The sequence below is a fragment of the Alosa pseudoharengus genome, unplaced genomic scaffold (genome assembly GCF_046254945.1).
Source record: "Alosa pseudoharengus isolate Yale_2024_CS ecotype anadromous, Long Island Sound unplaced genomic scaffold, YU_APseudo_1.1 YU_APseudo_1.1_scf_21, whole genome shotgun sequence".
Lineage (NCBI taxonomy): Eukaryota > Metazoa > Chordata > Actinopteri > Clupeiformes > Clupeidae > Alosa > Alosa pseudoharengus.
Window position 1 is genome coordinate 29,946,797 of NW_027468674.1, and position 23,995 is coordinate 29,970,791.

The window sequence follows — 23,995 nt, forward strand, 5'->3', positions numbered from 1 at the left end:
AGTACCAATAGTAACGTTAGTTCGTTTCTCCTTGTAAACTGAAATGGGTCAACCGCTGTCAGAAATTTCCAAGTAAGGTTACATAGCAACACAGTAAAAGTTAAAAAGTAAGGCGTTTCTAATTAGCAAAACCGTCTGAAAGGGGACGGAGACATGAAACGCGATGTTAGGATACTCCTTCTGGGAGAACGTAAGTAGCCTATATTTTCTTTCGGGATCAGCCCTGAAGCAAGCAGGCTAGGTTCCATATATATATCCACATATATCTATGGCTAGGTTCAATGGATTAGCTTGTGGGCTAACCAGCATCTTGTAGCCCGTCTAATGTAGCTTAACTAGGATACAACGCTGTATCAATAACTTTATCCTAGCTAACTGGAGCAGAAAAACATGACTGTCATAAGACAAGTTGATTTTGCACACTGGAGTCGAGCAGTAATAGTCAGTGTCACTCGTCATGGACATAAACTCCTTTCCAAATTGTTAGTAGATGTGGTTTTCTGAATAAATAAACACGGCTTAATAGTTCGTGTTGTGTAGTCAGCAAACTTAAATAAGAAAACTGTCAACACGTCACTTGGCGATAAATCCCAGCATGCAGTGGTCAAGGTTTAACGCTAACTAGCTAATATGTGTGCTAGCTAAATAGCTTGTCCTAATCTCATGCAACTTCAACCAGCCTCTAGCATTAACAGTTATGAGATTAATGGTTGTTTTTGACCAAGCTATCGTAGAAAACCATTCTAACATGTACTCTGTTTGCCCATTCAAACCATCGATGTCACTATTGCCACATTCTGTATTTGGCCGCTGATCTACTGTAACACAAGCTAGCCCATTCCGACAACTTGACACCCTGCCAAAGTTCCCACTAGCTGATAAACATTCACAGGTTAAAGTAAAGATCACTGAAGTGTGCCCCCTCGAATTGACATAATGTAAACAGACGTGTGAAGCTAGTTGTGTTGTAAGCGCTTTGAAATTTAATTCAGCTTGAAACTAACGTCACTCGTGTTAATTGGCACTAAAATGTTAACTCAGGGCAGGGCCTGTCTGTAGACGTGACTTGCAGCATGGTCGCATAGTAGTGCAACAATCCCATAACAAGCTAGTTAACGACCGGGTGTTGGCTCTGGTCTCTACTCTATAACTTGGGAGATATTAAGCTTGTATCTAAAATTCCCCTTTGCATGGAAATGGGATACTTCAGTGGTACCTGAAAATTTGACAGCAGTACTGTTAGCACAGCTAGAAACTGCTTTCCCACCACAAAATTTGCCTGTTATACTTAGCACCGAGATAGTGTTTGGGAATTGCACTAGGGAACTGGTTGTCATGGCAGCTATCAAAGTGCCCTACTGTTGCTAAGATAATATACAGGTAATTACTCACAGGGAAAACCAGATAGTGTGTCTGTGCCAGTATGTCTGCCTGCCAGCATATTTACTGTTTTGCCTGGCCAGTATCAGGTGTTACCTTAAACTGAAGTGCAGGAGCTGTGTACTGTGAGCCAGTTTTGCAAGATTTTCCTCAGCAGTCCCTCTCACACACTCTCTTCCTTATCCCCTGCCCCTCTATTTCTCCATGATCTCTCTCTCACTCCATCTTTTGACGCTGACTCCAAACAGCCAAGGTGGGGAAGACTTCTCTCATCATGACCCTGGTGGGGGAGGAGTTTCCTGAACAGGTGAGTGACAGCTCTACTGTTGCTTGGTTATCCCCACACTGCCCCTCATGTTGGCCTCTGCAACTGAATGTTTTCCATCCCAACAGCTTCATGTGAAGCACATGACATGATGCAATGCGAAAATAATGGTAGACTATATAGCTGGGGATTTCTAATTTGGCACATTTCATTTTAATCACAACTCAAGTATACATGACTGCTGGGCCCTAAACCCATGGATGCTACCGTCTGTTACTCGCTCCATGTCTCAAGATTGTTTCAGTTAATGTACACCACCTCTGTCAGTTGCAGAAAGAAATGTTCTAATTTCTTCAATTAGTTACAATAGCATCTCCAGTTTTATTTGTCTTTTGACTGTTGTTATTTTGGGCTTTTATGAATCACTTTTACACACACATTTAACGAAAAACTTGCTAGCAAGTATACGTTTGTGGCAGCCAGGTAACTTGCAGAAGTGCACTGCAGACTCTTGATTTGTAACATGAAAGAACGCCCAATGATCCACTGACACTGTTGGCAGCTGTGGTCAGGTCAGTGGTAATTGGTTACTGCTGAGGAGCATGTGAGCCGAGGACTGTCCGGACATTTTTAAACCACCACCTCCACATTCCCCCGCAGGAGTGGAGTCCCACGCTTATCCCCAAACATATTCACTGCTCAGGCACACAGTGGGCCTGAACTAGTGCCTAGGGTCTCAAAAGTTGATGTTGATCGATTCTGATGTTAATCACTTGCATTTGGCGATTTGAAGTGTGTTTTGCCCATAAAAGCCTATAGTGCAGTCCAGTGGACTTTTTTTCACATCTGCTTTGCAGTTTATCCAGTGACTGTATCCACTGTGTTATCAGGTTTCATTTAAGTGATGGTGACTGTGTAAACCTCAGGTTTTAAATTGAAATCCACTGTTCAGGTTTTTATATAATAATATATGTAATGTGGCAACACTGGCAGGCTTAATATCATGTCTCTGTGCCTTTCCTCACAGGTGCCCTTACGTGCGGAGGAGATCACTATACCTGCAGACGTCACACCTGAGAAGGTGCCCACTCACATAGTGGATTACTCAGGTGGGTACGCTGTGATGGAGTGTTGCCCTGCGGTCAGGTATGAGTGCCAACCATGACTCCAAGAAACTTGGCTCTATGGCAGCCTGTGTATACAGTATAGACCCCAGGGTTGTGGTCAGGTCGAGTTACTGCACTTTCCTTTCTCTTCAAAAGAACCTGCTGGGCATTAACCCAGACTGCCGGCGTAGCAGTCCTGACAACATGCCATTACCACAGTTTGAGTCAGTGCTTGTGTGCTATGCCAGAGCATGCTGGCTGTTGACCCAAGAATAAAAGTTTCCATGATGGCATGGTGCTTGAGACTAGAGTCCCTGATGTTTGAAAAATAATGACGGCCACAGTTTGAGTCAACATTGGATTGTGAATCACAATTTCATATTTCTGTACTGGCCTTGTGCTTATGGCTAGAACCCTGGGAGCTTAGGATCACAATTTGAAAGGGCAGTTGACGTAAGACTTCATTTCAACACAAATTGGTCTGTTGGAATGAGTCTGGGACATTATTGCAGCAGGTGTTCATGGCCAAACAAAAAGAGCTCAAGTGGGAGCTCAAGAGACTCACTTCACTGTATGAGCTGGTCACTGATTGGGCATTCAGCAGGAGGTCACTGGGACTTGCGGTGTTTAGTATTTCTTTCCCAAATAAACACACACACAGGGATCTCAGCTTATGTACCTGTGTGTGTTTGAGCCTGTTCACTGACACTGCAGGCAGGGCCTAAATATCAGCGCGGGTATTGAGCATCATTTATTCAAGTCCCACAAGTCTAGCCATCATAATGCGAGAAATTCCTGCGCTATCTGATAACGTTAATCTAATAATGGAGCGGCGTGAATGCAGGACTATTGACCGGACGGACCAACTTTTGACTTGAATTGAGCGTAGCCCCATGCAGAGACACGCGCGCACACAGAACCACTTTGCGGGTGCATCCCTCTATCTCTCACTCAGCAGGATTTATCACCGCTGAAGTCAGATTAGTTATTGTGCTTTTACATCAACTGCTAACCAACAGAAAATGAAAACAAAAGTTTAGCGATCAGGAACTGTCAGGAATTTTGCGAACACAAGCGAGGGAACATGTGTTCTCCATTTGAGGAACGTTATATGTGCGGACGTGCTCAGACAGCTAGAGACAGCGCACAGTAGGCCTACTTTCACTTTCTAGGGGGCGCATTCATTACGTGAAAGATGCTTCATCAAAACAGCAATCACAAATTACCAAATGTATCATGACGTGTTGTCAAAAACACATACTCCTATTAGAAAATCAAATCTGAAATCATGTAAGTAGCCTAAGGACTATGTTAAAGGTCGTTCTCTCATTGACGCCTGTAATAAGGAAAATGCTTAACATCAAGAACTTTGTTCTTAATCCTGAACACTCAAACTGGGCCAACCTTATGTTCGGTTTGTAAAACTGAACCCCCCACACACACCCCCCCCCGAACTATGAATTTTCCTTCATATGAAGCACTGAAGGATTTTCCACTGTGTCTTAATTGCTATCGATATGCTATCGAATGTCAGCCTGTGAGTACACACACACACATACACACACACACACACACACACACACACACACACACACACACACACACACACACACACACACACACACACACACACACACACACACACACTGTTCCTCAGAGACTGGTAGAGGGTGATGTGAGCTTATGTGCTGTTTATTTTTGTCTGGTCAACAGAGACTGAACAGACTGACGAGGTACTGAGAGAAGAGATTGTTAAGGTGAGATACCCTCTATGTGTGTGTTTGTGTGTGTGTACCTGTTTGTGTGTGTGTCTGTGTGTGTACCTGTGTGTTTGTGTCTGTGCGTGTGTGTCTGTGCGTGTGTGTCTTTGTGTGTACCTGTGTCTGTGTGTCTGTGTGTTTGTGCGTGTCTATCTGTCTGTATGTGCGTGTGTCTGTGTGTGTGTGCTATCAGCTCTCAGGTTTATTTATGTGTGTTTACAGAAGCTGTTGCTGTGTAAACAAATCTATTCTTGTCTGTTGTGTGTTGTGGTCCATTGGTCTGTGCAGAGTTGTGCAGTGATTCCCCTTCTCTTATCTTGTCTCTTATCTGTGACTGTGAGCTGGAGGGGAGTGTTGGGGGGGGGGGGGTTTATGATGGTGGTAGTGGTGATGATGATAGTGATGAAGATGGTGGTGATGATGATGGTGATAGTGGTGGTGATGTATTTTGTTTTGTCTCTAGGCCAACGTTGTGTGTGTGGTGTATGATGTTACGCAAGAGGAAACCATTGACAAGGTACCTCCTGCCTCTGATTTCTTCTCCTTATGCATTACTTTCTCTCACTCTCTCTCTCTTTTTTTTTCTTACTATCTTTCTTTCTCTTTTCTTTCCTTCTTTCTTTATTTCTTTCTGTTGTTTTCACCCTTTCACCCCACCCCACACACACACACACACACACTGTCTCGCTCTCACACACAACCACACACACACACAAACACACATTAAATTGACTTAGTTTGAATTAACAAGTCAGGCGCTATCATGACCACAAAAGGCTATTGTGTGCCGGAGCATCTCTTTCACCACCTGGCATCTCTCTCTCCCTCCCTTCCTCTCCCTGTCTTCTTCTCTGTCTCTCCCTCCCTCCCTCCCTCTCCCTGTCTTCTTCTGTCTCTCTCTCCCTCCCTCTCCCTGTCTTCTTCTATCTCTCCCTGTCTGTCTCTCTCTGTCCCAGTGTCTCTGTCCCCTCTGGTGAATGAAATACTCTCCTCATGTCTCCTTTTAGATCAGAACCAAATGGATTCCACTGGTGAACGGGGGAGCAGAAAAAGGGAAAAAGTAGGCGTCTGATTTTGTCCCTCTGCACTTACCGTAGCAAATCACCCTTACATGTTTCGATGAAGCCTGTAATTTGCTTGTCTGGGTAATCAACCCCTTTTTTTCACCCCACCCCCGTCACCTTTACCCAGAGTTCCCATAATCCTCGTGGGAAACAAGTCTGACCTGCGCTCGGGCAGCTCCATGGAAACCATCCTGCCAATCATGAATCAGTTCTCAGAGATAGAGACGTGCGTGGAGGTCAGAGGTTCCTGCTCAGCTCTTGGAGCTACTCATTAATGACCTGATATTTCACTGCTGTAAATATCACATTTCACTTTTTCAGACTCTGTATGTGTGTGTGTGTGTGTGTGTCTTGATGTATGTGTCTGTGTGTGTGTATGTGTATGTGTGTGTCTGTAGTGCTCTGCAAAGAACCTGAAGAACATCTCAGAGTTGTTCTACTACGCCCAGAAAGCTGTACTGCACCCAACCGCTCCACTCTATGATCCAGAGGACAAACAGGTGTGTGTGTGTGTGTGTGTGTGTGTGTGTGTGTGTGTGTGTGTGTGTGTGTGTGTGTGTGTGTGTGTGTGTGTGTGTGTGTGTGTGTGTGTGTGTGTGTGTGTTTGTGTTTGTGTTTGTTTGTCCACGTACGCGCGTGTGTGTAGCTGTATAAAGATGAGATTCCAGGTGACACACCTGATGCATGTGCAGGCAGTATGAATGTTTGAACTTGTTAACACGGACGGCGTGTGTGTTGAGTGCCAGTGCCATGAGATTTAAATGTTGAGGAGTTTGATCAAAGTTTAAATAAATCTTTCTCTTGGAATTGTTCAGTTTGTTGTGTATTTGGAGTGCATGGGTTTGTTGTTTGTGGAATTAATTGGATTTCTAAAATGAAAGAGATCATGAAGTCCTTATAATGTGTGTATAAGAGAGAGAGAAAGAGAGAGCTATCTCAATGTTTGTTCCCTTTTTTTTCATGCAATGTATTTATCATATTAAAATATAAGATGTTAATCATCCTTTATTGTGTGTGTGACAGCTGAAGGCGCTGTGTGTTCGCGCCCTGAGTCGGATTTTCAGCATCTCGGATCAGGACAACGACCGGCTCCTGAGTGACACAGAACTCAACACCTTCCAGGTCAGAGGATCAAGAGGTCAAAGTTACCATAGCATCAGGAATAATTCTTAATATTCATATAATTATATATCAAACCACTCTTGAGATCCAGTACATAAGCAGAGGCCCTCAAAGGCATACCATGCTTACGTGTAGAGGAGATGACATGCACGTGGCTGCCATCTAGTGGATGTTGGGAATTAATGTTGAAAAGAAGCAGTGCTGTAATTTGTGGCAATAGAAAACCACGGATGGTAGCTGCTAATTTGGTTGTTTGAGTGTTGCCACATTTGTGCCTCTGTGTTTGTCTTTGTTTTGATATTGTCTGTGTGTGTTTCCCACAAAGTTGTGTGTGATTTGCATATTTTGGGGGTTTTTGTTTGTGTGTGCATTTGCCTTTCTGTTTCTGACGTGTGTGTGTGTGTGTGTCTGTGTGTGTGTGTGTGTGTGTGTGTAGAAATCATGCTTTGGGAATCCTCTAGCTCCTCAGGCACTTGAGGACGTGAAAACAGTCGTCTGGAAAAACACCAGCGATGGGGTTTTGGACAACGGCCTCACACTCAATGGTCAGGCATACAGAAATACACACACACACATAACAATAACATTACAACAACAATAACAGCCTGTTCCCCACAGTGTTGGTGGGCTCGTTTTGTAGTAATTCAATAGTATAATGGGAAATGTCCCCATGAAAGAACAACAATAATGTGTATTGTATCTATCGAAAAAAATATATCATCTGTGTGTGTGTGTGTGTGTGTTCATTCCTGTGCAGGCTTCCTGTTCCTAAACACACTCTTCATCCAGAGAGGCCGCCACGAGACCACCTGGACCATCCTGCGTCGCTTTGGCTACGATGACACACTCGAGCTTACAGACGACTACCTCTACCCACAGTGAGTGTGTGTGCGTGTATAAACCGGTACAAGAGCAGCCTAAAAGCCCATGTATTGCAGCCTAAAAGCCCATGTATTGCAGCCTAAAAGCGCATTTTTAGTTCAGGCAACAGGTGTTGCTCTACAAAAACAAATTGTCGCTCACAGATGTGGCAGAGCTGTAGGCTCTCATAGTCCAGCACCAACGACAGGTTGTCGAATAAAACATCAGCTAGTTTTGTTACATCTCACCGCAAAATGAAAGTAAACAGACATACACCGTGACCACGGCAACATACAATATAATTCGAGACCAGTAGAAGTCCAGTCATTTTTATTTCTATAGCACACTTAACAAACAACAGCAGTTAACCCAAGGTGCTTCCCAGTAAAAAGATTATGTACAACTATACAAAGACTCAGTGCCTCACAATTAAAATAAATCAATAAATAAAAAAATAAAAGAAGAACTTTGAGTCTACTTTCACTTGAGTGAAATTTTGTCAAGCAATACTTGTGATCTGATTCAGTTGATTCCAAATTGTAGCTGTTGATTGTGAGTGTTGATTGTGTGTGTTGAGTGTGAGTGTTGATTGTGAGTGTTGATTGTGTGTGCAGACTGAGAGTGCAACTAGGCTGCTCTACAGAGCTCAATCACCTGGGCCACCAGTTCCTGCAGAAGGTCTTCGACAAGTATGATGAGGTGAGCCCTAGCACCAGCACTCTCCCTCACACAACTACACATGCACAAATATGCACAAGTAAGATGAGGTGAGCCCTATCACCAGCACTCTCCCTCACACAACTACACATGCACAAATATGCACAAGTAAGATGAGGTGAGCCCTATCACCAGCACTCTCCCTCACACCACTACACATGCACAAGTATGCACAAGTAAGATGAGGTGAGCCCCATCACCAGCACTCTCCCTCACACAACTACACATGCACAAATATGCACAAGTAAGATGAGGTGAGCCCTAACACCAGCACTCTCCCTCACACAACTACACATGCACACTTCATCACACTTCAAAACATAGCAAACAGACACAGGCACAGGCACACACACACACACACAGAGACCGACAAATACACACACACACACACAACAAATCCACACTGCTAGAAGGGAATGATCTATTGTTCCATAAGCAGCTCAGCAGGACCAGGCATAGATTAGTGGCAGGTCATCACGTCCACTGTCAAACCTCTGACACCCTGAAATAGAAGTGTGTGTGTGTGTGTGTGGCTTCAGGGCTTACTACAGAATCGACCATTTGTAATTGGTCTGATCAGATTTGTAACTCTGGTATTTCTGTCTGTCAAATCAAATGGTGGTGAATGAGTAAAGTCATTGTTGCCAAAACTACAAGTATAACATGTTAATGATCAACTTTAGAGTAATGTTCATATAGAGATGAAATGAAATAACGAAAGGAATAATAATAATATTAAAAGGATAAATGATAAATGGTATTAAAAGGACAGTAATAGCTTCAGCAGTAGTGATATACTATAATCTGCAGCTAGGCATGAGCAGTGTGTTTCTTCTCCCAATAATATACATCTCTCTCTCTCTCTCCCTCTTTTTCTCTCTCTCTCTCTCTCTTTCTCTCTCTCTCTCTCTCTCTCTCTCTCTCTCTCTCTCTCTCTCTCTCTCCGTGTAGGACAGGGACTGTGCCCTCTCTCCGGCCGAGCTGAAGAATCTCTTTAGTGTCTTTCCCTACATGCCCTGGGGCAACGAGGCCTACTCGTCAGTCAAGACCAATGACAACAACTACGTCCCACTACAGGGCTTCCTCTGCCAGTGGATGTAAGGACGTGTGTGTGTGTGTGTGAGTGTGTGAGAGAGAGAGAGAGAGAGAGAGAGAGAGAGAGAGTGCGTGCGCTCGCTCTCGCGCTCGTCGCTCTGCAGTACCCCCCCGCTCACCCCACATCGTAGCCACGCCCAATGCTTAAAAAGTACTCGATGCTCAGGCCCTATTGGTTACTTTTCAGGCAGTTCAAATATAATTGGTTGCAGTTAAGCTACTTATCTAAGACTGTTTTATTTTTGGTGTTTTGTTTGTTTGTTCTGCAGGCTGTGGGCCTATGTGGATGTCCAGCGGTGTATGGAGTATCTGGGTTACCTTGGTTACCCCATTCTCACAGAGCAGGACTCCCAGACTACAGCAATCACAGGTGGGTGATACTACTTCCTGTTCTCCAGTGTCACATTTATATTCCCCCGTAATAATTCCCAGCTTCATATGAAACACACTACTTAGGATGTCAGCCATCTTTAATTGACACCCTTATTATTATGTGTAGCTCAAGTACGGCATATCTTGAGTATTGTAAATCACATGATATTGCAATACTAAGTCTAAATAAATCCAATTCAAAAGTTTGATAATATGTCTAATGTTGGAATAGAAGAGTCACTGCCTTACCAAGGAAGTGCTTACCAAATCGTATCACTTTATCACTCTATATTGCTTTTGTGTGAGAGTCAGAGGTTAATAGCACACATGTTTTATATTACACCTGCTTATCAAGACTGTGTGTGTGTGTGTGTGTGTGTGTGTGTGCGTGTGTGTGTGTGTGCGCGCGCACAGTGAGCAGAGAGAAGGCCCTGGACCTGGAGAAAGGGCAGACGCAGCGTTCGGTGTTCCTCTGTAAGGTGATTGGTCCACGGGGGACAGGAAAGACCAACTTCCTGCAGGCCTTCCTTGGCCGGAATCTCACGGTGAGCAGCCGTTACTGTAGCAACTCTTGACCTGGGACTCTTTTTCCCAGCTTACAGAAACATATACAGTTTTATATTTCGACCTGGCCAATTTTCCCAGCTTACAGAAACATACTGAGTTTTATATTTCGAGGTTTATCTATGTATTAGCCTGTCAGTGGGTCCTTATGCTGTGCTCTATTTGTCTCCTAGTGAACTCGGAGCTCGTCAGTGACGTCATGTCAGTGTTAAAAATACGAGCTGTTTGCGTTCTATTTGTCAACCAATTAGCAATTGGCTATTGTTAGCAGTTTTTACTAGCCAATTTGTAACGGCGCATTACACAGTGTTTTACCCAAACAAACATTGTAGCGTCATAGTGACAAATAGAGGTTGGACACTATTGTTTCTGCGACTGATTTAATGTGAGACAAATCCAACACAACTACTAATAAACAGCATACAAGGCTCACATTTACTGTTAACGGGCGCAGCCATCTTGGAAATTCAAGCTCGTAGTACTCTGAATTGTCCGAGCTGACTACTTTCAGGAGAATTTCAGAGGGCGTTCCCTGGGCACTTCTTTTGCCAGTTTGAACTTTGAACTGGTGAAAACAGTTTGGAAAACGACTTGAGCGGCCAAATAATAGAACGCAGCATTAACGACCAGGCTATACAGGACACACAGTGGAGACACAGCACATGCTGCAATATGGCTATGCCAGACCAGAGAGCAGCGCGTATGCGTAAGCACACATTTCAAAGGCATCCACCATCTTCTATTTCTATTTGTCCCCATGCATTGCTGATACGTGATACGTGATGATGATTATTATTATTATTATGGTGAACTAAAGAGATGTACTACCTGTATGAATGGAGTGGTGATTGCTGGTAATCATGGTGGTGATGGTGTATATTTGCATCCACAGAGAGCAGACGTCTCCTCAGCTGCCGTCTCTCCCTACGCCATCAACTCTGTTCAGGTTAACAATCAGGAGAAACACCTCATTGTGAGTACTGCTCTCTCTCTCTCTCTCTCTCTTTTTCTTTCTCTCTCTCTTTTTCTTTTTTTCTTTCTTTCTTTCTCTCTCTCTTTCTCTCTCTCGTTCTCAACAGAATGCAGTGTAATTGAGTGGGAGGGGTGTAAATAGCCAGGTCCTTGTAACTGTTAGGTCATCCTGCAGTATTTATAGCAAGTGGTCATTAGATGCCATCAAGCAACAGATCAGTCACAAGAGACGTCACTTCAAAATGATTCCCTTACTCCAGCTGAGCTTGCTGTTGCGTAATGTGATATACATGTAGTATTTTTAGCACAATCAGGGCTATTATTGCACAGTGTCATATATTATTTACTGTCTACTAATGTGTGTGTGTCTGTGTGTGTGTGTGTGTGTGTGTGTGTGTGTGTGTGTGTGTTATATCAGCTGTTTGAGGTGGACGTTGAGACGGAGTTCCTGAAAGCAGCGGATGCGGGCTGTGATGTTGCTTGCCTTATGTATGACACCACAGATCCTCAGTCCTTCAGCTACTGTGCCAGCATCTACAAGGTACTCTCTCACTCACACACTTATTCACTCACTCTCTCTGTCTGTCTCTCTCACACTCACTCACTCACACACTCACTCTCTGTCTTGCTCTCACACACACACTGAGGCCCTGGTTGACTCTCTCAGTGTGTGTGTGTGTGTGTGTGTGTGTGTGTGTGTGTGTGTGTGTGTGTGTGTGTGTGTGTGTGTGTGTGTGTGTGTGTGTGTGTGTGTGTGTGTGTGTGTGTGCGCCTCCTCTCCCTCTCTATAATTGTACTGTGATGAACAGCGTGGTGTGTCTGCATGTTCAATCCTTCTCTTTCTCTACAGCAGCTCTACATGGGAAGTGTGTGTATGTGTGTGTGTGTGACAGGACTCTGACTCCCTTTCTCTCCCCCTCCCTCTGCAGCAGCACTACATGGACAGCGGTGTGCCGTGCGTGCTGGTCAGCAGTAAAGTGGACGAGGCGGAGGTGGCACAGCAGTACGGCATGACGCCGGCTGAGTTCTGCTACAAGCACCGCCTACCCCCACCCATGCCCTTCACCCGGCTGCACCCGGACACACGCATCTACTCCAAGATCACCTGGGCCGCCATGTACCCGTATGTACCCACACACACACGCACATGCCTTACACATGCCATACACACCTTTAGACATACTGCACACACACACAAACCTTGACCCGCACATCTACTATACACACACACGCACACACTTATGTAAACAAATGATATGCAGCAATATATCCATACATTATACTTGCACATGTAGCGATATATGCATATGTTCAAAGCTGGCCTGGGCTGCCATGTACCCATATGTATGCACACATACATGTACACAGACACACAATTATCTAAATACCCATGAACACACTGAAGGCAAAGACTGACTGCTCTGCTTCAACCTTCTCTGCTAAAGGTCTTGAAGGGCTTTGGGTTTTGATATGGTTATTGGATTCATGCTGAATTAAAAAAAAAAAATAAAAAAAAAAAACATTTTGAAGCTCTAACATATTGCCAACAAAAATCTCCAGTGCTCCAGAAAAAAGTCCCTGTTGATTAAAATTCACCACATGTTTGAGATGACATACATTTGAGACATCTGTTAAAATGTCCTTCTGACCAAGGATTTCATCCTGTCTTAAATTGCAAGCCCCTGGTTGTTACCCCATTTATCATCAGATCTGCAACGAGTTTCTACTTCTGAAGCATTTTTGTATTTCTTACCATCGCCAATAAGCCAGTCAGATTTCCCATTTTCCCCTAGCACTCGTTTATTTTGCCAGGGTCTAGTCTAGCGGTCATTCCCAGCATCACTGGACATATTTCAGAGCTCTCCATTTCAGAAGATCAGTTCACCATCAAGAAATGTGTCTTTGTGGTATTTACCGTTTAAAGCCCTACGATTTTCACAGAGCCTTGTTAATACTAATTCAATAATTGTGAGCAGCGAAACAATTTCGTGGAGTTATTTCGCCTTCCCCTAGTCCTCTTAAGTTAGCCAACACCAAAGACCAGTTTGAGCGATGTGAGGCCTGTTGTTTATTTTTGACTCTTGTCGGGGGATGTCCAGAGGAGATCCATGGCCCTGCCTTTGTAGTTAAGTGTTTCTGCAGCTGTCTGTTCCCCAGTGAGGTGTAGGGTCCTGATCACATATGGGCTGTAGTTGTGTGTGTGTGTGGAATGTATTGCCTCTAGCGCCCTCTGCTGTCTGTGGTGGAACAGTAGACAGTCTAGTCAGACTTGGTGGGACGGGCGTCCACTCCACATGTTCTAATATTAGAAACAATGTATTAGATTCACATCAAAGCCGCACACACAGACACGCTCCCAGCAACCTCCAGGCCCAGTCTGACCCGCTTTCTTCCCCTCTGTGTGTGTGTGTGTGTGTGTGTGTGTGTGTGTGTGTGTGTGTGTGTGTGTGTGTGTGTGTGTGTGTGTGTGTGTGTGTGTGTGTGTGTGTGTGTGTGTGTGTGTGTGTGTGTGTGTGTGTGTGTGTGTGTGTGTGTGTGTGTGTGTGTGTGTGCGTGTGTGTGCGTGTGTGTCCACAGGCACCTGAACGGTTCGGAGATGAGCAGCACCTCCTTCTGGTTGCGGGTGGCACTGGGCACTGCCATGGTTACCGTGCTCGGGTTCGCCCTCTACAGAGCCCTGAACCGCTCCAAATAACACATGCTCTCTCCTCTTCCCTCTCTCTCTCCCTCTCTCCTCTTCCTCGGTCACTCCATCCTTCCCCCTCTCTCTGGCTCCATCTCTCTTTCATTTATTTACCTCTTTTTCCTCTCACTTTTCCTCCCCTCTCCTGATATTGCTTCCCATTCTTATCTTTCCCTCTCTCCTCTCTCTCTCCTCTCCTTTTCCACATCATTGTTCTCTCGCTCTTTCTCTTCCTCTCTCTGCCCCCCTCTCTCTCTGCCTTACTGCGCTGAAATGAGGCTAAACCAAGCGCTATTGTTGCTGTAGTTCAGGTAGCCATGGTTACCATTGTGATGAGTACCTACAGCATGGACGGGACGGGCATTTTCGACTTCCGTACTTCCTCTCAAACACAAACATGTATGTGCACATACATACACACATACTCACACGCACACACACACATACACACACACACAGTGTTGGCCACCACCAACAAAACAAACTTTTGACCTCCAACCTGACCCTTGGCCTCCGGACAATGCCTTTGCCAAAACAGAAGACTGAGCTCATCAACATATCTTTGACTGGAATATGAGATTAGAAGTGTGTGTGTGAGAGAGAGACTGAGAGTGTGTTTGAGCATGTGTGTGTATATGCTTTTCTTTTTGCCTGCATCAGCAAAATGGACAGTCGCTGAATCTTTTTGACTTGTAGATGGGGACCGGATTCAATATCACCATTTCACACAAAGGTCAAACGTTATGGAGACCAAATAAACCACAATACTGGATATGTACATATGTTTATTGTTTGTCTGTCTGTGTGTGTGTTTGTTTGTGGTAGGCTTGTAGCGGTATACATACAATATACAATAATTCTCTCATAATTTATGGCCATCCCAGTTCCTGGCTAAATCTGTCATCTCTGACTTATACACACAATACGATATACAGTGAAACCATGATATTTTAGAGACAATTATACCACGAAAATATCACACCGCTACAACCCTAGTGTGTGTGTGTGTGTGTGTGTGTGCGCGCGTGCGCGCCCTCCCATCAGCATTGTGCCTTGGAAGTTAAAAATGTTATCAATGAAGCTAGGTTAATAGGCGTATTTGCCAAATCAATACGAGCCTTTAATTTACTCCGTACAGCATAAGTGTATTTATTGATTAGTGCTTTACAAGCCAGTGGACACTAATCCTGCCCCTGAAAAGGAGGAATTTCTTGTGTTTTTGTGCTTTTCTCTTGATCATGAGTTGAACATGTGTGTCTGATCGATCCAGTTAAAGCCTTCACTAAAAGTCCAATCTGATGAGTTCAGTCACCGTAGTGATATACCTGAACCTGATTACCTCCTAAACTGACTCCTAACCTGACTTCTAAACTACCTCAGCACCAGATCGGCTTCTATGGGTCAAGGGTCATCTTGTTTTAAGTTACATACTGCCCTGAAAAACACTTACCGGTATTATGTTCATGGTGTAAATAGAAAATACACTATTAACTTTTGATTGCCATCTTTATTTAATTGCTGTAGACTCTACTGACCATCTTGAAGTCTGTAGTTCTAGGTCCAGAAGGACAGCTAGAGGCCAGTCTATAGTGTCTTTGCTGTATCTCTGCAGAGCTGTAATCTGTCCAGACTATAATCCCTGTTAAGGAGCCGTGCTCTACGCCTATTGATCTGTGACCAACGGAGCACTAATGCCTTGATGCTGAGATTAGGGAGAGAACATCTGCAGGATGACCTTGGATTGTCACTCTACTTCCTAGAGAGATCTGCATCACATATGGTCTAATGCTGTCCCTAAGTACTAGTGACTATGGTAACAGTATCAAACTATATCGCTTTAACCTTTGACCCTGATTTTTTGTGATGTGCTGGCATGTGTATAATAATTCCTGTTGCATTAGAACAAATAAATCCATTAGGTTTTTTGGATGGCAGAACACACATACTGAATACTGAAGAGAAATGTGAGGTCAATATGTTGGTGCCAAAACAATTTCGCTAGGTCATGCTGTCTGCATCCTGAGATTGCGTGTGATTTGGTATTAGTTTCAGAAATTAAAGACAGTTTTAATTAACTTGTTTCAAACCTCTTGTTATACACAACTGCATTGTGCTAAATATTGTTACAACCATGCACTATTCAATTTTACAATCATCCTATCTCCTACAATTAGTCTATCTTTGCATGTTTTTAATTTATTTTAAAAATAAGTCTGTGACAAAGACTTGACAAAACTTTTTTTTCAGGAGAACCACAAGACGGGAGTAAACAAGTTTAGTGGATTTAGAGGTCGCAGGTTGGTTACATGCGGACAATGAGATGTAGCGTATGTTTCTGAACGCAAGAGGACGACATACAGTAACTTAATACTTCGCTGTTGCGCACAAAGGCGCTGGCGCACTGTATAGAGAGTGAAATAAATTTTCGATTCGATTTTTTTATTTAGATTTTTAATATATTATAATCATTTAATTCATAACGACTTTACAAACGGATCCCGTTGTTACAAAAGGTTATGACTCATGACGAAGAACAGACTTTCACATTGCTATTTTGTTGCAGATTTTATATGGAGCGTGACTGCTTCATTGTCAATATGATCTCATCCACTGATCTTCTGTCAAATGAGGAGACAACGAATGTCTAAAAAGTTTGTTTATACTTATATGATGAAAAGTTTAATGTGTATTGTAGTTGGTCGTACTGCAGACGTGTTATGGAGAGGTTTTGGTTGGTTAACTTGGAAATGTGTTCAGTTCTATCAAGCTATGTTTTTGATTAATCATGGGAAAACAGGTTAGAACTGTCACCTCATTTTATCAAATGTCCTCTTATACTCCAATTCACTGCAATAGTAGTAAACTTTCCATATTACGAAAGGCTATCATTTTCCCTAGATATTATGAAAGGCTATCCTTTTCCCTAGGTTATGATTTAGCCTAAGCATAGGCCTACCTTTTTTTGGCTTAATTATCTTCATGTGTAATAAATTGTAACATTGGTCATTTTAAGGGGATTATGACAACACATGCTTTGTCACACCATGCCATGCTTTGCTTCCTGCGATCAGTTGGCATTTTGAAATACTGTTGTGTTGTCCTGAATCATATGCTATTCAAGCTTTTGAAACTTGAGTTGTAAATTGTAAGCCATAGCTGCCAATCTGTTTTGTTATAGACATGTCTCATCATCAGATCAAAACAGCTTTGTATTTTTTGTTATTGTGGACTATAAAACAGCCATTTCACTCCAGCCATTCATGTGGTGCAAGTTCACTGAAAAACAGAAACTCAATTTAGGGCAGTAATGGGATGTGTCCCAATGCCACATTCCCCATGTTTTTCTTGATGTTCCCAAGACTGACCAGAGTGACCAGTTTGAACTGACTCCATGGCTATGTCCTGCAGTAGGAGTGGCCTGGAGGGAAATGTTCTACTTACAGTACCAATCAGCCACCCAGGGCTCCCTCAGAACTGTTAATGACATAATGAATACAGAGAGGCCCAGATGCTGATTGCAATAACACTGCAGTCTGGAGAGGCCTGCGCTGACCACACAAGAATATTGCAAAAAGGTGATGACCTCTGTCATTACACTGGAGGTTGTATGGATAACTTCTATTTATTAGTTGCTTATGAGTATTTCTCTCTCTCTCACTTACTCTCTCTCTCGGTCTTTCACTTACTCACACACACGCACACACAAATAACCTGCTTCATAAAAATATATTATTCACAATTCAGTGCCCCTGCCCCAGTGACAGACCTAGTGATGGTAGTCTCACAATTAGTGAAATGGAGGTCGCCTGAGTGCAGTGAATGTGTATAGTATAGTAATATAAAGACCTGCGTGTGGAAGGTCCAGTCACTGATTAATCCATATTCCTGGCTACAATTCCACCATGAAGACAAAAGAACACTAAACAACTCAGAGAAGAGGTTATTGAAAAGCATAAATAAGAGGATGGAACATCCCCAGGAGTTCAGTGAAATCCATCATTAAGGAATGTGAGGAATATGTAAATGTATGTGTAAATCTGCCTAGAGCAGGCCATCACCATAAATTGAGGGACCATTCAAGAAGAATACTGGTGGGGGCACCTATGACAATTCTGAAGTAGTTAAAAGCTTCAGCAGCTGAGATGGGAGAACCTGTGCATACAGCGGCCATTGCCCAAGTTCTTCACCAGTCAAAGGTACATATATGGGCGAATGGCGGAGTTCATATTAAAGGTGCAGTCAGGGATTTTACGCGATTTCAAACCCATAACATTGTTTGTCACATTCAGCAGTCATCTCATCATGACCGCTAGCTGCCCATTCCGTAACACTGTAAAATAGAATGGTCTGTGGAGGCAGCCCAGGCTCAAAAAACTGGAAACAAAGTGGGGGCAGCCTGCCCCGAAACAAAAACAAAACCTGTGTGGAGTTTCACTGTGAAGACTGAAGGTAGGGGTGAGCTACCTCTCTGGTGTGTTTCGTTTGATCCTTGGTTAAAATACAATGTATGTTTTTTTGCACAAAGGTGTCTGAATGTAAACATAAACACAAACAAACACAACTTCCTGTGACAGCGCCTTCAAATCTTCACCAAAAGACATGTGAGAGACTTTAAGGTCAAATGGCAGAAGGTTCTTTGGTTTGATGAGACCAAAATGGAGCTTTTTGGGCATCTGACTAGATGCTATGTTTGGCGACACCGATCACTGCACATCACCACAATTGCACCATCCCTAATTTAAAGCATGGTGGTGGCAGCATCATGCTGTGGGGATGCTTCTTGACAGCAGGCCCTGAAACGCTTGTAAAGTTAAAGGGTAAAAATAATTCAGCAAAATATATGGAAATCCTGGGGGACAATCTGTTCCAGTCTGCTAGAGAATTACGACTTGGGAGATTTACCTTCCAGAAAGACACTGACCCGACACTGAAAACTACACCGAAATGGTTTAGAGAGAACAATGTGAATCCTCTTGTGTACCCAATACAATCCAATAGAGAATTTGGCGTTGGCCTGTTTGTGAAACTATGAGCAAAAAAAAAAACAGGAAGAGGTATTTTAAACCAATAGTGGTCTTATGTAATTCATGAGAAGATGTATTATTCATATTCTATGGCATTTTGATGACCGAGGAATCTCCCATGTACACGTCATAGGAATTTCTCTGAAGGGATTCATGTTTCACTCACTAAGATGACTCACTTGCATCGAAAGCTCTGGGACTGATTCACAAAAATTAAACAGAAGAGAGGAAAGAAAAGAAAGAAGGAAGTAAAAAATGGCAAATTGTGCAAGACTTGCACCTCTGTAATGATCTTTGCTCTGGTGGGAAACCTGTGAGTGTCATGTGATCAGAGACCCCATATGGTGCTGTGCTTTGACCATGGCAACAACAATGAGCAAATCTGAACAATTAGAACAACAAGGAAAGCCAGGGGCCTCTTCCAGCAATATTCTGCATGTGTGTAGTTGGCTTACACATCTCTTTCTCTCTCTGTCTTTTTCTATCTCCTTCTCTTTCATACATGCATCCTCTCTTCAGCGCAATTTAAGAAACTCTATTGTTTCAGCATTTTTGTTTCACCAAAGACAGTAAATGTACTTGAGCCAGGGATACTGCATAATGTGCTGTACAGATGCACGGTGTACATTGCATTTATAGAAGAAAGTTAAAGAAACATCTATAAGATCTATCTATTTTTCATCTATAACTTTTTCAAGCTATACATTTCTTACATTCCTTAACTTTTTCCGCCTTTCCCCACTCTGGAGGTGGGGAATTTTCATGCCCCACCTTACTCCATCACTGAATGATAACATTAATATGTTTGCATTGTGGTTCCTCGTTACATTTGTCTCGTCCCCTGGATCTGATGTTGGTTTACTTTTTTATAGGCCTGTTTATGACTCCTATGTTTGTTTGCGGCTATTTTGTTTTGAATGTATGATCTTCATTGTCAAAAAAGAAAGGCATTAATAAAGATTATGCACAAAAAAGACACATTTCCTCCTCCCACCTGTCTCTATTCCGCACTAGTGGGGCCCGCCCCACACTTTGAGAACCACTGCTTTACAATAAAAATACATACACTTCTTACACTTCATACAATACACTTTGAGGGAATATTTCTATTCCTTTTCTGGTAACCTTCTAAAAGACCAAGATCTGAAGAATCAGTTGAATTGAAAATGAAGGTCTTACACAGGACAGATCATTCAGATAGGCCTGAGGTCTGGTGTTTTTGTTTTTTCAGTTCAAGCCAAGAATATAGGGTAGACTAGAACTTCAGTCATTAATTCTATTGTCACCATTATCAATGGCTTGCTTATAAAACCAGACTTTCATACCCAGGCCTCAGAATAATATTTTTCTAACTTAAATAGTTCAAAGGTGAGTATTGTCAATTTCTCTGTAACAAGGCTAAAGTCGGGAGACTGAACATTTCGACACTGTGTATTGTGTAACTGGTCTCATCTTAATCAATAGTTCAAAAGTTCACCTGGGTAGTTTACCCATTGTTATAGACTACTCTGCGACAGGCCGGATCAGGGCCGATCCAAAGCGGAGACTTCTATATGGGCATGAGATTAGTTTGAAGTGTTTGCATCAAACAGTAAAGGTGACGGTAGGCCTCCTGGCTACTTTTCAAAGGAGAAAAAATAGAAGGGCGGAGAGCCGTGCGCATGAGCGTCCTAAGGGCGGACACGTTTCGGAATGTGTATAGTAGTCTAGCTGGGCGGAGCTTCTCCAATACGCTCATTTCGGCCTGCTAATTTTAATAACCAATTTAATATGATGACAGGCTATCAGTATACTTAAACCTATATATGGTGAACACATCACAATACGCTCCTTAATATAGGTATTTTTGCATGGAAGTCTTTTGTTTTTTAAGGAGTGCATCTTTGCGCAGCAGAACCAGAATGACCCTGTCGCAAGAGCACATCGACTGTGTGACCGCAAGGCTTGAGGGGAAGAGGGCCAGTGTTGGTCACTACCACCTTCGTTTTGCACCTAGAAAAGCATTTCATCCTATCATCTCATGCATGCTCTCTCTCTATCGCATATCCTAGTTACACACATGCGCAGGATTTAGGTAGAAACCTGAAGCTGCGCTTTTACATGCGTTCCACGGTGCCTGCTCCATAGTGACAGACCCGCCCATATAGCCAGTACCCCCCCCCCCCCCACACACACACACACACACACACACACGTACATAGTATATTCACCTTCGTGACAATTTAGCCTAAATAAAAACAATAAAATACAAGTTTAGAGAAGACAGGAAAGTTGATATTTTATTATTGTACAGTATAAAGGCGTTATTATGTGTAATAACTGGACATGACAACAGATAAACATGATGGTAGAACTTGAATATAGGCCTACAACAGCTGTCCTTCCAGAGAGAAGTCTCAGTCAAGTGTCACGAGCGTATTTAAACATTTCACTCTAACAGATGAAAGTAACACACCCATCGTTTTTAAATATCCTCGTCGAATGATTCACTTTTTTGTCTGTGGCATGTCAGCATTCTTAACAAAAACAGCTGTCAGGTCAATTACCGCTACAAGTGACAGATTAGCGCTGCAAGTGATACAGAAAGAGGATAAAATAAAATAAATATTTAGGGCAGTAGTGTTGCCATTAACATATTCCAATTCAAGATCCTCGCTTTTTCTGGATCTAATTATCACAACATAGTGCAAAAGTGGTGGAGAAGAAACGGTAAAAAGGTCGTAGTTTAAGTCCGCACAAGACCATACAAAAATAATTACAGATACCAAAACCTCCTCAAAAAGTCTATTTACACGGTGTGTTTTGTCAAATGTCCGTCAATGAGTCTCATTAGTAATTTGAGTTCACTTCTTCTTTGCGCTTTTCTTTGCTGCTGTCTTCGCTTTGGGTTTCGCCGTTTTCACTTTTTTGGGCTTACTCGCCTTAGCTGGCTTGGCCACCTTGGTCTTCTTCGCCACTTTTTTGGGCTTCGCGGGCGCTTTTTTCTTCTCAGCTTTCTTCACTTTCTTTTCAGCAGGTTTGCTCTTCTTCGCCTTTGCGGGGGACTTAGCCACCTTCTTGGGCTTCGGAGCCTTCTTGGGTTTGGCCGCAGCTTTGACTGGCTTCTTGGCTTTTGTGACCGCTTTGGGCTTGGCAGCTGGTTTCTTGGTGTCCTCTGCTTTGGCCAGTTTGAAAGAGCCGGAGGCACCGATGCCCTTGGTCTGCCGAAGAAGTCCGGTCCCCACTAGCCTCTTCAGGGCCAGTTTGATCTGAGAGTCCGCGTTGTCACCCACTTTGTAGTGGTTCTTAATGTACTTGGCGATTGACTGCCGGGAGGCTCCGCCACGACTCTTGTCGGCCAATATCGCAGCTTTGATCATCTCGGAGTATTTGGGATGCGACGCAGCCTTTTTGGGGGCTTTCGCCTTTTTGGCTTTCTGTGCCGGGGCGGCTGCTGTCTCTGCCATGTCGGTGTTTGGTTGAGTTCGTTTCAGGAAAGCTGTCTCAGTGTTCAAAAGTCTGAAGTCCTCCAAAAAAAATTCTGGAATTTGTCAAATACGTAAGATTAGTGTAAATATCACTGCAGACTATTCCTCTATAATCCCCTAAATTAGCGAGATCCTCAACAGTACGAGAACTCCTGCGATACGCGCTGTGTAAGTGTATATTATTCTGCCGGTGCGCCCATAGACAATATCAAGCCTCGGCGCGGACGTGATTGAGAACACCAACTGCCAGCAGCTGATCGAGCAGGCTCCATGAAACTCGCGCGGGTCGGTTTGTGTTTCTTCTTCCTCGAACTAGCGCTAAATTTATGAAGATGGGTCACACACGGTTCCGTCGAACCGTGTTGGTTAAAAGCAGACACTTCAGGCTTCATGGACATACCAGGTTCCGAGGAGAATTCGCTGACCGATAAACTTTTATTCCTTGAAAACCCACCCGAAGCAGCGCGCGAGGAGATGGATTTTGCAGAATTCGTGCGAAATTGACCCAAAACAACGGAACCGGTACCCAAATCACATCATGCACGTTAAACCCGAATCAATATTCCAATGAAAACGCGCCGTTTGACGCGTGCATAACATCATTTTCGTTTTTAATCCACCGTTGGAGTTTGCCAACTAACACAGTCGGGCAGGCGACTCGATGTGACGTGCTCCAGATTATTTACTGTTAAACCTTTTATAAATTAAATGTGAGTGAATGAAAGTTGCTCGTAAATGACAGTGCGTGTTGGTGCATTTCTATGGGTTCGAAGAGAATCAGTGCGTTTTTATTCCAGGGCTCTAAAGAGGGAAACTAGTGTATAAACAAGTGCGTGAAAGGCTGCCTGCAGCCGGGGCAACTCGCTGCTAGGAAAGTTGCCAACATCTCAAAGACCTGATACACCGTCCCTCACACACCGGTACCGAGGAAACGGCTCGACACATGAACAGGTCGTTGTGTCGGTGCCGGGTGGAGCGCTATAGCTGGGCCACGGTGAAAATAGTTTGCACCCACAACATCGAAGTGATCATTTAAAACACGGCGCGCGCTACACATTCTTTTGTTCAGTGGTCGTCTGACGGAGGAGAAGGGGGCGCGAGGAAGAGATCAGATCTCGGCTCGTGCTCCACCGGGCATTTCAGAATAATCAGAGGACACGTTTCAACGTGATGTGTTCTGGTTTTCAAAGGGACTCGGTGCATATTTACAGCATTCTCTAACAGAGCGGCCAGACTCCTCTCCTGAACGCCATCTTGAATCCCTGAAGATCACCAGCCTATAGTCACTCCACTCCGCCTGTTATGTCATAGAGACAATATAACTGTTCTGTCAGTGTTCCTTTATTCGTTTAATTAATTAATCAAGTCAACTAATTGAAAAGTTTATCTTCTGAAGATCTGAAGTCTTAACCGAGGCCCAATAACAAGGCAGGTATTGTCTCATTTGCCAGCCTCCACCGCTATGATATTTGACCAAGGTTGAAGATGATGCTGATGATTATGTTTGGGTTTTGTAGTTGACACTTGCAACGTGTCCAGAGCA

The 23,995-nt window shown here is 43.5% G+C and overlaps 2 protein-coding genes across 3 annotated transcripts; one reads left to right on the top strand and one right to left on the bottom strand.

The window, feature by feature from the left end:
* The first annotated feature begins 3 nt into the window (after positions 1 to 3).
* On the top strand, positions 4 to 14,739 carry rhot2 (ras homolog family member T2). 2 transcript variants are annotated; one of them, XM_076298547.1, is made up of 19 exons: positions 4 to 190; positions 1,629 to 1,687; positions 2,673 to 2,754; positions 4,465 to 4,508; positions 4,975 to 5,028; positions 5,519 to 5,571; positions 5,703 to 5,811; positions 5,974 to 6,075; positions 6,599 to 6,697; positions 7,134 to 7,242; positions 7,455 to 7,575; positions 8,173 to 8,257; positions 9,227 to 9,372; positions 9,640 to 9,740; positions 10,157 to 10,287; positions 11,199 to 11,279; positions 11,697 to 11,819; positions 12,208 to 12,401; positions 13,856 to 14,739. In XM_076298547.1, the coding sequence occupies exons 1-19, from the start codon at positions 154 to 156 to the stop codon at positions 13,971 to 13,973; spliced, it is 1,848 nt and encodes a 615-aa protein (XP_076154662.1). In that variant the 5' UTR covers positions 4 to 153; the 3' UTR covers positions 13,974 to 14,739. The 2 variants fall into 2 exon arrangements, with proteins under 2 accessions (XP_076154662.1, XP_076154663.1); XM_076298548.1 differs by having other exon boundaries at positions 12,211 to 12,401.
* Positions 14,740 to 21,237: 6,498 nt separating this feature from the next.
* Positions 21,238 to 22,633, bottom strand: h1-0 (H1.0 linker histone). The gene has a single exon (XM_076298549.1). It carries the CDS (start codon positions 22,429 to 22,431, stop codon positions 21,829 to 21,831), a length of 603 nt encoding a protein of 200 aa, XP_076154664.1. The 5' UTR covers positions 22,432 to 22,633; the 3' UTR covers positions 21,238 to 21,828.
* Between the last annotated feature and the right edge of the window lie 1,362 nt (positions 22,634 to 23,995).

What these genes read in the sequence shown, in the direction of transcription:
- rhot2 (XM_076298547.1), top strand. Translation starts at nt 154, where the DNA reads ATGAAACGCGATGTTAGGATACTCCTTCTGGGAGAAC. An exon ending in GATACTCCTTCTGGGAGAAC is followed by an intron (nt 191 to 1,628) that starts GTAAGTAGCCTA and finishes GACTCCAAACAG; the next exon opens with CCAAGGTGGGGAAGACTTCT. An exon ending in GACGACTACCTCTACCCACA is followed by an intron (nt 7,576 to 8,172) that starts GTGAGTGTGTGT and finishes TTGTGTGTGCAG; the next exon opens with ACTGAGAGTGCAACTAGGCT.
- h1-0 (XM_076298549.1), bottom strand. Translation starts at nt 22,431, where the DNA reads ATGGCAGAGACAGCAGCCGCCCCGGCACAGAAAGCCAAAAAGGCGAAA.